Source organism: Syzygium oleosum, unplaced genomic scaffold (genome assembly GCF_021117445.2).
Source record: "Syzygium oleosum isolate NSW1041296 unplaced genomic scaffold, Sole_v2.1 Sole_v2.07, whole genome shotgun sequence".
In the NCBI taxonomy this organism is placed as follows: domain Eukaryota; kingdom Viridiplantae; phylum Streptophyta; class Magnoliopsida; order Myrtales; family Myrtaceae; genus Syzygium; species Syzygium oleosum.
In genome coordinates this window covers 8,620,791-8,635,168 of record NW_026607491.1, presented here as the reverse complement: position 1 = coordinate 8,635,168, position 14,378 = coordinate 8,620,791, and the positions used below count along the sequence as shown (strand labels likewise).

The following is a 14,378-nucleotide window of genomic DNA, read 5'->3' as shown; positions in this document are numbered from 1 at the left end:
AGATAGGCTCAGAGCCATCAGTTTCTTTTCCTAATTTTGCCATGAGATTTTACACAGTTTAAAAAAGCCTGCGGCAAGGGATTTCAAGTAGTTTGATTAACAACTTCAGTGACAAATCAAAAGTATTATGTATTGTAATTATATCACGCGACGGCGATATTTGCAGAAACCAAACAATCAAGGATGAGATTTTTCGAAATTCAAAAGAAAAGTTGATCGAGATGCGTATCGTGAAACCGTTGTGATTGAGCAGTCGTGCTGCATCGACTATGCAACATGGTGTGCAAGATAATTTATTTTTTTTCATTCACTTGGTTTATAGATTCGTCGAGCAAAAAAGTGAATTCATAAAAAAAAAAAGAAAAAAAAAATACGGAGCGAAAGCCCAGGACTTTGCGGCCCGAGAATATAGGATATGTGGGCCCGCCGGAGAGCCTGGTCAGCATGCCAGCTGGGCCCAAGAACCATTCGGGACAGAGTCTGGGTTCGTACGTTAGCACTGAGCCTGGATCCAATGGAACCGGGCCGTGTCGATGGTACGTGCACCCACTGCCACGTCACTGCTGACCGACCGAATCACCCCAAGGCGAGAACCAAACGTGCTCGAGATACATGGGGTCACACTCTTATACGAAATTACCATGTTTTATTTGACCGATTCATCCGTTTTGCTTCGATTGAGTTACTAACTAGTTTCACGTTATCAATTATTATTCGGGTCACTTATCGATGCCTATGGCCTCGTTTGGAAATTACAAACCTTTTTTGATATCGACCTTTAATTTCGAGTAAGAGTTGATAAATTCAAAAGGGACAAATTCGCTGAAAATCTCAAAACTTGTCATAAAAATATAATTGAGTCCTAAAACTTACAAAAGAAAAGTACAATTAAATTTTAAAACTTGTCAAATTGGTGCAATTAAGTTCTTTCATTAATTCCGTCTAATTGAGCTAACGAAAAATGTTGACGTGGCTTTTTTTTTTAGTATTTTCTTTCTCCTACGTGGCGATGACGTGGCTAAATCATGAAACGAGGATATGAACACATAGGATTTATTAACCACTGCATTCAATTTACCACGTAGGATTTACAATAATCCATACAGTAATCGACACGTGTTCGTATCGGGTCCACCTGTCAGAAAATTGTCTCTCTCTCCCCTCTCTCTCACGCGCTCCACTCTCCATCTCCTCTGCAACCCCACGCCCAACCCCCCCTCTCTCCCCCCTCTCTATCTAACTTTCTTCGCTCGACACAGTTCTTCAAGCTCAAGTCCTTCAAGCTCGACTCTGCCATCTCCGCCCGCACCCTATCCATGCTCACTACCCTGAATTCGAGCTCAAGTCCTTCGAGCTCGACTTTGCAACCGCAGCCGCAACCGGCGACCTCGACGACGACAAAGAAGCACTCCCGAATCTCACGATCAATCCAGAAACTGCGAGCGCGTGAGGGAGAGGAGAGAGAGACGATTGTCTGACAAGTGGGCCCGCTATGGACACGTGTCAATCACTGTATGAATTATTATAAATCCTACGTGGTATATTCAATGCACCTAATATTTTTGGCGAGGTTCTCCCGTTGACTTCTTCAGAAATTTACAAACAACTACTTCATCCTGAGCAAATATTTAGCTGCACCAGGTTCATGTGAGTCTGGTTCACATCCACCGTCAGATCAGGTCGATCTACGTGGATCTCATCTCATCTAACGAGGCATGCAAGTTTGACCCGCATGAACCGGAACGCAAGTGACATTCTTCTCCCGCACCCTCCTCCCGCTGCTGTTAAGTGTCAACTGGTTCGCGTCGATGCACGTTGAAGAAGGGAAGGTCGACACCGACCGGTACAACCGAGAGTCAAAATCGTGCGGAGCTAATTCCCTTCTTCCAAGAACCCTTCGAAAGATTCTTCATCAGCATCCCGTACCCATGATTCCGAACCTCGTAGCACTACCAGGGACAGCACCGGTCGTGTCCGGGTCAGTTCTGCTTCACCATACGTTCAATATCACACGCTCCATGATCCAATGTGGTTGAGCTCGAGACCGGCAGAAACACACTCCATCTTCTTCCGCAATACCCGCATCTTGCTATAAAGGGTCCTTGGTGCTGTCGTCTCACGTGTCTATTTCCTCTCTCTGTTTCGTTTCTTGGGTGAACGGGAAAGTGGTTCAAGGGCTCTGCTCGTGTGCTTGCTTGCTTCTGTCTCTCTCTAGTGCGAGAAGATGCTCGCCGCAGTGGCGGCCATTGTGGCTGTGGGTGTGCTCGCTTATGGGTACAAGAGCGTGAAGCCTCCTCCTCCTAAAATCTGCGGGTCTCCGGGTGGCCCCCCGGTGACGTCGCCCAGGATCAAGCTCCACGACGGGAGGCACTTGGCGTACAGAGAGAGGGGCGTGGCTAAGGAGAGGGCCAAGTACAAGGTGATCCTGGTTCATGGGTTCAACAGCTGCAAGGACTTTTACGTGCCATTGTCTCAAGTAAGATTCTCTCTGCTTCTGACAAATACTAGTTCGTACGCGAGTTTGTTTGTCCGAAGTTGCTAGCCTGTAGCACGCGGAATGTGAAGCTGAGCCTAGAGTGAAATGGCCGAGACATGTTGATGTAGTCTCTGAGACAGTAAAAGGTTGGAGCTTGGGACTAATTAGTTGGTTGGTACCTGAATTGTTTAGAAGATAGTCTGAAAACTGATGAATCCTTTCGAGATTGGGGATTTTGAGCGAGAAATGGTTTTTTTTATAGTCGCGAGGATAATGGCATAATCTACTTTGGGGCAATGTCTTGGTGTTTCGTAGCGTAGATCAAGCGTAGGCGATGCTTGCCATAATTATTCATTCATGGCACTCTTGTGACATCATTAGTTCATACGCCATTAAAGGCGCCACCATATGCTACAATACGCTCTATTCTGCTGGTATTTGGCTTTCAATTGTAATTGACAAGAGGACTGATGAGAAGATTGGGTACAATGTAAAACAATTCTCAGGAGAATCATTTATTTTGTTCCAGTAATCTGGCTCGGTACCGTCTTGTTGGTTCAACTGTTGTTACAGATCTTGGATCTGTGGTGTCTGTATTTCTTAAATGATGGTTACGTGCACTATCTTCCAAGTCATTAGTCTAAAGCTACTGATTGGTCTTAAAGATGTACTTCGTGTCATTAGTTCTGTATCTAAAGCTGAAGCACCATAGGAAGAATTGGGACTTTTTTAATGGGAGCTCAGAGCGATGGAATCAGGCTCAATTACGTCTCATGTTGAGTCTTTTTTGCCATGTAAGTGATGAAAAAATTTGGTCTGACCATGCAGAAAGTGATGGAGGAGCTGGATGTATATATCCTGGCATTTGATCGACCTGGTTATGGAGATAGTGATCCAAATCCTAAACGCTCCGTGAAGAGTGAAGCATTCGATGTCCAAGAATTGGCTGACAAATTGGGTCTTGGAGCCAAGTTCTACCTGATGGGTGTATCCCTCGGTACACATGTCGTTTGGTCTTGCATGAAGTACATACCACACAGGCATGTTGTTCTTTTCTGTCCTACGTTCGCGGTGTATTGATTGCATGTTCGCGTCAGCCATAATTTAGCTTGGAGGGGGCACTAAACATGCCATGGAGTTGGTTCGTTGTGGATTATCTTTTTTGTTATCTGCAAACAAGTACGAACTTCCCCGACACACCAAATTGTCCTCGATAGCTGATTGATGTCTTGACTTTCATTGACTCCTGGTTGTATGATGTCTTTGCCGGGAAGTGTTAGTTCAATAGGCTATGCAGGTATCAAAATGCTCTTGCTGATCATCTTGCGAATTAACATTGCTCAAGAGAACGTGCTTTTTTCGAATTGTGCGCGACAAGTTCCTAGAAATAACTTCACAAAGAACACTTAGGAAATCCTTAGATAGGCTTGTTTTCAAGAATATTTCACAAAAGAAGTATACGAAGAAAATTAATGAGCAGGAATTTGCTGAATTGCTATTTCTGAGATATGTTTTGCTTGAATTTGGTGTGAAGCTTGGGTCGCATTTCTTGTTGATGTGGCCTTCTCTAGAACTTGCCCATTGAAAAAGAAAAGTTCCTTTAATTGCGGCTCCCTGGATTAGCATGATGCTTAAACTGTCAAAATAACGTCTTCCTGTCACTCACTATATCGAACTGTAAACACAGGCTTTCCGGTGTAAGTCTTAATGTTCCGGTGATCAATTTCTGGTGGCCTTCTTTCCCTCCAGAGTTGGCCCACGAGGTGTACAAGAAACAGCTCAAGAGGGACCAGTGGAAACTCTGGATCGCGCACCACACCCCGGGACTAACGTACTGGTGGATGACCCAGAAATTGTTCCCTTATTCCTCTATCATGCAGGGACATCCGATTCTGTCTAACGAGCGAGATGTCGCAACAGCACAGGCCATGTCGAAAGTACCGAATCCACATGAGGTTGGGTTCTTTCCTTTGATTGCACTAGCATGCCATTTTGATGTTTTAAGGCCATGTCAAAAGTACAAAAAATTTGACGGTTATTAAGAATATTTGTCTATAAACTCTCTGGACAATTTGAAAACGGTCTTGTTTGTGTTGCAGCACAAGATTCGACACCAAGGCGACTACGAATCCCTCCACCGAGACCTTAAAGTGCAATTTGGCAACTGGGAGTTCGACCCGATGGAGCTGAACAATCCGTTCCCTAATAACGAGGGCTCTGTTTCCCTGTGGCAAGGCCACAACGATAAGCTTGTCCCGTTCGAGCTGCAGAGGTATGTTGCGAAGAAGCTGCCCTGGATCAAGTACCACGAAGTTGCCGATGGGGGCCATCTGTTGTTTCACGAACCCGGCTTATGTGAAGCCGCGTTTAGGGAGCTTTTGCTTGGAGAAGAACCATCCTTTTGAGCATTGACGGACTGCAAACTCATTCGCATTGCTGCAATGTCTGCCTTTTTTTTTTTTCTTGTTTCATGTTCGACAAGACTCGATGGCTCAAATTCGTGCACGGGAACACAGCGAACCGCCAAAGCTGCGGCTCGACTCTGAGAACCTGCTCGATGTGAAAGCTTTCTCATGCTTGACCCGTGTCGTTTTGTTCTGAGAATGCCCCATCTCCTCTGTCACCTTACTGAGTGTTATGTTCTGCTGCAAGTTATAAACGATAAATCACCAGCTATGAGACTTACTTAGTTTCCAATCTTTCCTATATACCGTAGGAGCTTTCCTCAGAGCTCGATTTGAAAAAGTCAGTGGCCCATCATCTGCCATTGGCTTATTGACTTGCTTTCGATGTCTGGCGTGCTGAATGACATCTCTCTCATTTATAAGTCAAGGAACTCATTCTTATCCCCTTCCTCCGTCCCCTTTTATAATGCAAAGGGATAACGGCATGAACAGTTTCTAAACTTTGACCCAATATATAATTTGGTCCTTGAATTTTTAATTTATTCACTATAATCCATAAACTTTAACCTAATATTCAATGTGGTCCTTAAACCTGAACTATATGAAAATGTTCAATGTAATCCTTAGCCTTGAATTAATGGAAGGACTACATTGCATATTTTCATATAGTTCAGAGACTAAATTGAACATGTACCAAAAGTTTGGGAATGACATTAAACAAACTAAAAGTTTAATTAGGAACCACTTTGTACATTGAGTTAAAGTTCAGGAAATACGCTGAACAAACTAAAAGGTCAGGGACCGCATTGCACATCGGGCCAATGTTAAGTGATTGTTCGCGTCACTTTCTCTAATGCAAACTTCTCCTTTTCGGAAGCCATCGAAGTGAAACACCTCAGCATGCCATTTCTTAGACTATCCAAGTTTCAGACACACAGGCATGGCTGATAGCTACTTAGATTACACTTTGTACTGCAATACTTTTCCTTATTATCGTGCGAACTTCTCGTTCCTTGTCACTTGGTAGCCTCAAATTTGCCAATAAACAATCAAACCCGCCTCATTTCCCGCTGCTTTTCCTTTTTATATCTAATTATAGTTTCCCTTTTGCCAATGTGATATAATGGGAAATGGAAGGATGGTCTTGTACGAAATACAGCCACAGGAAGGCACAGGAGGAGCTGCAAATGCACGTTGCCATCACAAGTACATAAGCCAGCGCTGTCCAGCAAGAAACTACAAAGAATATTCCCCCCCTTCCCTTCCCCTCCCCCAGGTCTTTCACGGCATAATAAGCCCAGTAGAAACACCAGATGGGGTCATGTGGTGGGGACAAACCCAACTTAGAATTGAACTTTAGATTATATTTTTTTAATCTTATTTTATTTTATTGCTAATCCAATTATTACCTCCACGAAAAAAATTTAATTACTTGTCGTGTTGAGGTTAGCAAGCAGGAAGAAATTTTGTTTGTGTTGTTATTTACAAGGGAAAAGGATTTTGTTCTTTTAATCCTCACTCCTCCCATTCAGCAGCACTTCCAGCAACTAGTTTTCCTTCCTTTTAGGTTAGAAGCTTTGCTAGGCAACTGAAATTGGTGTCTTTGATCAAGGATGATTGGCGTTTCTAGAACAAAGTTCCGAGTCAAATACGGGATGGTATGTCGCGCGACATTTGTAGTACCGTGCGACATGTGCCGATGTGATGTTGCCGAATTTATAATCGCGGTCCCCTGTTTATTTGCAATCGGTACTTAGAAGTTAAGAATAGTTAGAAACGAGGGGCAAATGTCAACCGATTGTTTTCTGGTTAGGGGGGCCACTTACATTTTGTTATGTGCCCACTACCCTTGTTTTTGTAGTTGATATGATGTCTGATGTATGATCATGGCATTAACACAAGCGAAAGGACACCGCGAGTGTCATGACTTTCGTGCATCACTCACATTTACTTTCGTTCCATGACTTTTCAATCAATTACTTGAGTACCCTAACTTTTCAACAGATTACTCGAGCGTCGTAATTCTTGAAAAGTGCATTCAATGCAAGTGCCGTATATTATGATACCACGTCATATTTCCCGACAGTCCGGCATTCAATTGACCGGTCGAAAAATCACGGCACCAAAATGAACGTATTTTTGAAAGTCAAGGCTATTCGAGTGATCGATAAAAAAGCTATAGCACTAAAGAGAGGTCGCTCGAGAGTAACGACGCTCACAACATGCATTTCCCACATTAATGATTTAATATGTATCTAGAGGTGTTGTTAATGTGTCTTTTCTTCAGGTTGGACGGTCTGAACAATGCTGTTCACATAAAGTAGGTTGTTCTTTTTGACCAAAACCTTAAGAAAATCAGTAAAGAAACACAAACGGATAAAAGGAAATCTTGGGTGGGGTAAAACCTGAAAGCAGGCACAAATTGTAGGCCGCGGATCATTTTTCTGCCAAAACATTGGCTACGAATTTGTTACCTTTTCGACCAAAATATAAAGGGTTAATATAACAAAAAAATCTTCAATTAGTATATTTATGATAAATTTATCCCGGATTAAGTTTTTGATCACCAAAAATCCTAAATTGATACACCCATGATAATTTTACCCCAAATTAATTTTTTGATCATAAAAAACCTCAAACTGGTACATTTGTGATAAATTTACCATTTATTAAATTGGATTAATATCACGGAAAATCACGAATTGGTAAACATGTGATAAACATAGGGGCAAAACCCAAGACTGGTACATCTATCAACTGCCACGTGTCATCCAACTCGACAATTTGACGGTAAAATTTAACGGAAACTATGCGAAGGGTAAATTTGTCACAGGTGTACCGGTCTGGGGTTTTTGGTGGTAAAAAAATTAGTTTCGGTTAAAATTGTCACAGTTGTACCAGTTTCGATTTTTTTGTGATATTAACCCAAAAATTAAATAAAATTTGTTACCTTAAAAAAAATAAAAAATAAAGAGGCAGATGCCTTAAAGCCTAAGTAATAGGGAGAAAAAAGTATTATTTTGTCCAGTTGCTAAATTAGAGTCCGAGGCGGTCTCAATTATTATATTCGCGAAAAAGATATATTTCAATCGTGATTTTTCTATACCAAATTCACAGGATTTTAGGGTGCCAATTGAGAAGATCCAGCGTCCTTCAATTTCAACGAGATTGAAAATAAACCTAACACGTTTGACCAAAAAAGAAAAGCCCGACATGATTTTCTGGTATCATGGCAACTCAGCTGGGTTTGCTATTTTGAAAATTAGTGGTGCTTCCTGAAAAGTGACGCACGTTTTCGGCGAAAAGAGAAAGAGAAAGAGAAAGAAAAAGAAAAAGAAAAAAAACAATAAAAAAGCAAAAATATACCCTCGAACGAAAATGGCCCCGACCTCGGGCCATTATTTAAGACTAAGTTGGCAACTCTCGCTTCAGATCCTTATTCAAGACAATGTTCGTTTTAGACCTTTTTTCGAGAAAAAAGAAACGTTTGAAATCGTTATTTGAAATTTTCTCGAGATATTATAAAAAGATATGCGTAGTTTTATCAATTTATTTGAACTTGTCTAGTTTGAGACATGGGCAGTTTTCTTTTTGGGTTACTATCACGAAAAAATTCAAAATTATACGCATGTGACAAATTAACAAAAACTAATTTTTTGTTCACTAAAACCCCCCAGTTGATACATCTGCGATAAATTTACCTCAAACTAATTTTTTGACCACAAAAAATAAAAAAACTAGTACACTTGTGATGAATTTACCTCAATTAGTTCCCGCTAAATTTGATTAATACAACGTAAATCAGAAACCGGTAACAAACGGAGGGTAAAATCCTAAATTTGTACCATCCAACTCAATAATTTGATCATACAATTTAATAGAAATTAACAGAAAATAAAGTCATCATAGTGCATCGGTTAAGAGTTTTGGTTATAGATGCATCACACATTTGTTTTTTGGTCAAGAGAATTTTCCGAGGTTAAAGCGTCGTGAGATCACACAGGGTAACGGTCAGAAAGAGAGGACACGACAGGCAGCCGCATCAGAGGTCGCTCCTTTAATGGTTTGTTTTTTTTTCCCTGAAGGGACCGCGTGGCGTGGGGGGCGAGAACAGGGATCGGGACGAACCTTCATAAAGAATATCCCACACCACCGCAGGAGCTCCAGGCGGAGCGCGACACCCTTTTCCTCCACTCGTCTTCTCCGCGCATCATGGGCTCGCCGCGAAATCCCTCCTCCTCCTCCTCCTCCTCCTCCTCCTCCTCCCCTCCGCCTCCTCCGCCGCCGCACACATGTACCTGAGGAGGAAGCTCTCCCAACTCGTGCAGAGAAGATCCAAGATTCACCCGCCAGAAGAAGGCCCTCTTCCACCACCACCACCAACCCCATCGAACAAGAACAAGAACAAGAACAAGAATAAGAACACCCACCAGATCGTACCCTTTTCTTCTCCTCCTCCTTCGAGGATCCGGACAGAGCCCCAGATCCCCCACGGCGACGGATTCGAGAACCCACGAAGGTTTGACCGGGAATCGTCAGGTGAGCCCCCCTCCCGCAGCTCGATTCTCGGATCACGCCCCCTTTTCTTGATTTTTCTTTCTGGGGGATATCCATTTTGTGTAAAGGCAAGAAAAGGGTTGAAAAAGGAAGGGGCGGGGTGGTGGGTTGACCGGGCTTTTGATTCTCTTTCTTTGCTCTCTCTCTCTTTCTTGTTGGTTCTGTTTCTCGTGCTCTTCTTGTTCCGGGGACAGCGGGCGTGCTTGGCTTGTTGCTCGGGATCTTTCTTGTGCGTATGGGGATGGAATCAAGCACCGTGCAAGCCCCGCCCACGGAGACGATGGAGGAGAGCACCGAATTGGAGGAGTACCCGCCCGTGACCTCTTCCAGGATCAAGCTGAGGGATGGGAGGTTCCTGGCCTACACCGAGAGGGGTGTCCCCAAGAGCAGATCCAATTACAAGGTCGTCATCGTCCACGGATTCGGCAGCTCCAAGGAGATGAATTTCCCCGTGTCCCGAGTACGCGCCTATTCCAATCCGTTTCTGATTGATCCTTTTTTTTAAGTTAGTTTGGAATGATCTTGAATGTTGAAACTGTTGGTCGGGGGTGAGCAAGGAGTTAGCGCGATCGTGAATATTTTGGGTGGAAAAAAGTTTGAAACTTTGTGTTCAGGGGCCGCTCGTTCGCACTTCGAATTGCACGTAGCAGATCGTAGCGAAAAAGGGTATTCCGTGGGTAATGGGATTTATGTAGATCCTCATCGTTAAGAATGGGGGCGGTGTTGAGATCTGCGCATATGAGGCTGTTATGGTTGATAGAGATTGCGAATGAAGGGCACGGTATGGATGATCCAATAGCGATTGGACTTCATCCAGCTTTTCCCTTTCTGCTGCTAATACTATTTTTGCTAAAGAAGTAGGAAATTATATCTCTTTTGATTTCTGTAGCAAGAGGAATGAGCTGTTAAGAATGGTTGTTCAAAATGGTGAACCATGTATTAAAGGTTTGATGACCAAGGCAATGACTTAACTGAGGCTGGAGTAATCATTAGTCTTGTAATTGGCAGTCACCGGTAGAAAATACTCAAGAGACTGTTAAGAAGAGAATAGTCCATTCACATGTTTATTACGCCCAAATTCCTAATCTTCAGTCCTGGTTTTGCAGGAACTCATAGAAAAGTTGGGCATATATATAGTTCTTTACGATCGAGCTGGTTATGGCGACAGCGACATGAACTCCAAGCGTACGGTAAAGAGTGAAGCCCTTGATATCCAAGAACTTGCTGAGCGGTTGCAATTGGGGTCCAAATTTTATGTGATTGGTGTCTCAATGGGATCATATCCCACATGGAGTTGCCTCAAGTACATACCGGACAGGTATCGCCATTCTTGCTGATACTCAAAATTCGCATACCTTGGTTGCACACTTTTTATTCTCGGATGAATCATGCTTTGTGTCACTTAACCCCATGAAATTTTTTTAGGATATTGTCTGTTCTTACCGAAAGGTTTTTCCTGCAGGTTAGCTGGTGTGGCCTTAGTGGTCCCAACAGTCAACTATCGTTGGCCTTCTCTTCCTGAGAGTCTGACGAAGCCAGACTACAGAAAGAAGCTTATCCGGTGGTCACTCCGGATCGCAAGCCATGCCCCTGGATTGCTTCAGTGGTGGGTGACTCAAAAATGGCATCCTTCAGAAGGAGACCCAACCCTTTTCAACCAAAGAGACATCGAAGTCCTGAAGACGACGCCAGGCTTCCCCATGTTCACCCCGGTAACTATCAACTTACCTGCACATGATGTGATACAAAAGCTTACGTTGTCAATCATAGGAATTTTCCTAGGTTACTAACATACTTGGAGATGACCTTTTTGCAAGTTTTTGACAATGTCAATGTATTTTCTTGCTGACAGGAAAATTTACGGCGACGAAGAGTATTTGAAACTCTCAGAAGTGACTTTAAAGTGGGTTTTGGCAAATGGGAATTTGACCCGATGGATCTGAGCGATCCATTTCCCAAAGGCGCAAGCTCTGTACATATTTGGCAAGGGCATGAAGATAAGGTTGTACCTTTTCAGCTTCAAAGATTTGTTTCGGGTAAGCTGCCCTGGATAAAGTATCACGAAATTCCTGATGGAGGGCATTTGCTTGTGCATTACAATGGCGTATGTGATGCCATTGTAAAGGCTCTTTTGATTGGAGAGGAACCGGTTTCATGACAAGGTGGTCATGTTTGTACATTATTCATGACACCAACAAACCTCTGTGATTCAAATTGTTCATTTGGTAAAGTAAATTAATTGCAGAATGTCTTGCCAGTCATTGTTTACTAGATATAGTTTGTGATTAACGGGGTTCTGACCTGCATGGGGCTAATTTACAGTTTCTCTCCCTGTTATCTTTCCGTCGTTAGACAGCAGACTCGCCCCTTCTTGTAAGTACTGGCTGGACACACTTAACTATGGTCGTTCCATATTCTGAAGTTTGAACGCGTTTTGCTCTGATACGTATCCATAAACACATAGGAAATGCTATGGTACTGTACATGTTATCGTTTACTATTGGTCAAGTGATCAGTAAGAGAAGATGACTCTGCACTGAGTGATTTAGGTAGAGACTTAGTTTGAAAGTACAAGCAAAGGCAGAGTGATAACAGAAAATGCACGAGTCATGCCACCTCTGCACAACTAGAAAAGTTATGCCGATGAAAATCGTTTGACCACCCAAAATTTCCTACTGCAGCAGAAGCTGCTTCAACTGGAGGACATTTCCTCTCTATTACTGTTGTAAGTACTAAAATGAGGCGACAGAATGAACTAAAGCATTGTAACGCAACTACTGAGTCAAATCACATCAGCTTCCACCAGAAAAACCGACCGAAAAGATCAAAATAGGGAAAAGAAAACTGCCCAGTAGTCCTACTGAACGAGCCTTAGCAGAGAGCAAGTCAACAGAATCCTCATATCTAATCTGACCTATGAGATCAAAATTCCTGAGTTATCATCTAGATCTAACGGAGATGCTTGATAAGCCACCCAGATTTCAACCAAATTACCAATGTCAGTACACATTTTGTAAGGGAAAATTACCAAAAAATTTATAAACCTATTGCAATTGTTTCAATTCAGTTCTAAACTTTTTTTTTGTCAATTCAGTCCTAAACCTTTTGCAATTTTGCCAATTCAGTCCATCCGGTCACTTTTGGCCGGCAGACGCTGACATGGACGCCGGCCGGCTGACGTGTCATTATTTTAATATTTTATTTTTAATTTTTTTCGATTTTTTTTCCTTTCTCTTTTTTTTTCCTCTCCTTCTTCCCCTTGGCCGGCCAGGGGGTGGCTTGCTAGCGAGGTGACCTCGCCGGCCACTGAGGAGGCTCGCCTAGCTCCAGCGAGGGCCAGCGAGGGCGGAGGTCGGCAAGGCTGGGTGAGCTCTGCCCTCGCCGCTGCTGGGCAAGCTCGACCTCGCCCAGATCTGGCGAGGTCGAGCTTCGCCATGGCTGTGGGCAACGTCGAGCTCGCCCAGCCATGACGAGCTCCGCCCTCGCCTTGCCCAGCGACGGCAAGGCTCGCCCTCGCTAGTATTGGCGAGGGCGAGCCTCCCCAGTGGCCGGCGAGCTAGCCCTAGCGCTTGGCTCGTCCGGCCACCGGGGGAAGAAGGAAAGGCAAAAAAAAAAATAAAGAAACGAAAAAAATAAAAAAAATTTCGAGCTCCGCCATCGCCGGCCCTCGCCGTCGCACAGTCATGGCGAGACTTGACTTCGCCAAATCTGGGCGAGGTCGAGCTCGCTCAGCGGCGGCAAGGGTGAGCCTCGATGTCGCACAGCCATGACGGGGCTCGACTTTGCCAGATCTGGGCGAGCTCGAGCTCGCCCAGTGGCGGCAAGGGCGAGCCTCGCCGTTGCACAACCATGGCGAGGCTCGACTTCGCCAGATCTAGGCAAGGTCAAGCTCGCCCAGCGGCGGCGAGGGCAGCTCACCTAGCCATGGTGAGCTTCGCCCTCGCCAGAGCTGGGTGAGGCTCGCCCTCGCCGGCGAGCCTCTCCCTGGTCGGAAAGAAAAAAATAAAAAAAAGGAAGGAAAAAAAATTCAAAAAAATTTAAAAATAATATTAAAATAATACCACATCAGGATGCCGGGGCCGGCCAACGTCCACGTCAGCGACGGTCAGTCAAAAGTAGCCGGATGTACTAAATTGGCAAAAAAATATATTTAGGATTGAATTGACACAATTGCAATAGATTTATGATTTTTTTGGTAATTTTTCCCATTTTATAATAGCAGAAACAGCAAACCCAGCTAAGGCGTTCAGACCATCGAGTGGCATCATGTATTCAAATAACTTAAAAGGCAGTTTCTCCATAAAAAACTCAAACGATGCGAAAGCATCTTCCCAGTACATTGGCCTCGCTGCAGGTGTCATTCATCTTTGCACAATGTGCGCTCGTTAAAGGTGGTCGGTCATTTTCAATCATGTTCTCGAAGGCAAATGCGGATGAAAGCATAGTCCGCGGACTACAGGACGGATGCAAAGCATCGATTATCACGGGGTGACCAGTATGGATATATCTGGACTAAGGGTGTCAATGGTTCGGTTCGGTTTGGGTGTCTAGGAAAATCGAACCGAACCGAACCGTTTAGACGTGTGCTTGATCCGAATCGAAACACCACACGAACCGAATATGATCCGAACCGAAAACGCGGTTCGGTTCGGATCAGTTCGGTTCGGTTTTCGGTTTTTCTTTTTTATCTTTTTTTGCACTTCTTCCCTTACTCCTCCTCGTCTTCTTCTTCCGCTCTCTCTCTTCCCTTCTCTGTGAGACTGCTTCTTCTCTCTTCTTCCCGTCAAGAAGCAGGTCAATTGATGACCCACCACCGAAAGGCCCCACCAGATCACCGGAGTCGGCCATGGACACTCGCCGGAGACCGAACTTCCGGCGACTGAACCCGCTCTAACAACAAAAAATCGAGGACCGGGACTCGGACGATCGACCCGTTTGGT

The 14,378-nt window shown here is 44.0% G+C and overlaps 2 protein-coding genes across 2 annotated transcripts; both read left to right on the top strand.

Annotated features, from left to right (window-relative positions):
* Window positions 1-1,806: 1,806 nt before the first annotated feature.
* On the top strand, window positions 1,807-5,173 carry LOC115678031 (uncharacterized). Its single transcript, XM_030601316.2, has 4 exons — window positions 1,807-2,476; window positions 3,305-3,516; window positions 4,164-4,431; window positions 4,576-5,173. Exons 1-4 carry the CDS (start codon window positions 2,225-2,227, stop codon window positions 4,879-4,881), a joined length of 1,038 nt encoding a protein of 345 aa, XP_030457176.1. The 5' UTR covers window positions 1,807-2,224; the 3' UTR covers window positions 4,882-5,173.
* A 3,800-nt stretch (window positions 5,174-8,973) lies between these two features.
* On the top strand, window positions 8,974-11,685 carry LOC115677644 (uncharacterized). The gene is made up of 5 exons (XM_030600835.2): window positions 8,974-9,420; window positions 9,633-9,898; window positions 10,545-10,756; window positions 10,901-11,150; window positions 11,291-11,685. Exons 1-5 carry the CDS (start codon window positions 9,174-9,176, stop codon window positions 11,594-11,596), a joined length of 1,281 nt encoding a protein of 426 aa, XP_030456695.1. The 5' UTR covers window positions 8,974-9,173; the 3' UTR covers window positions 11,597-11,685.
* The last annotated feature ends 2,693 nt before the right edge of the window (window positions 11,686-14,378 follow it).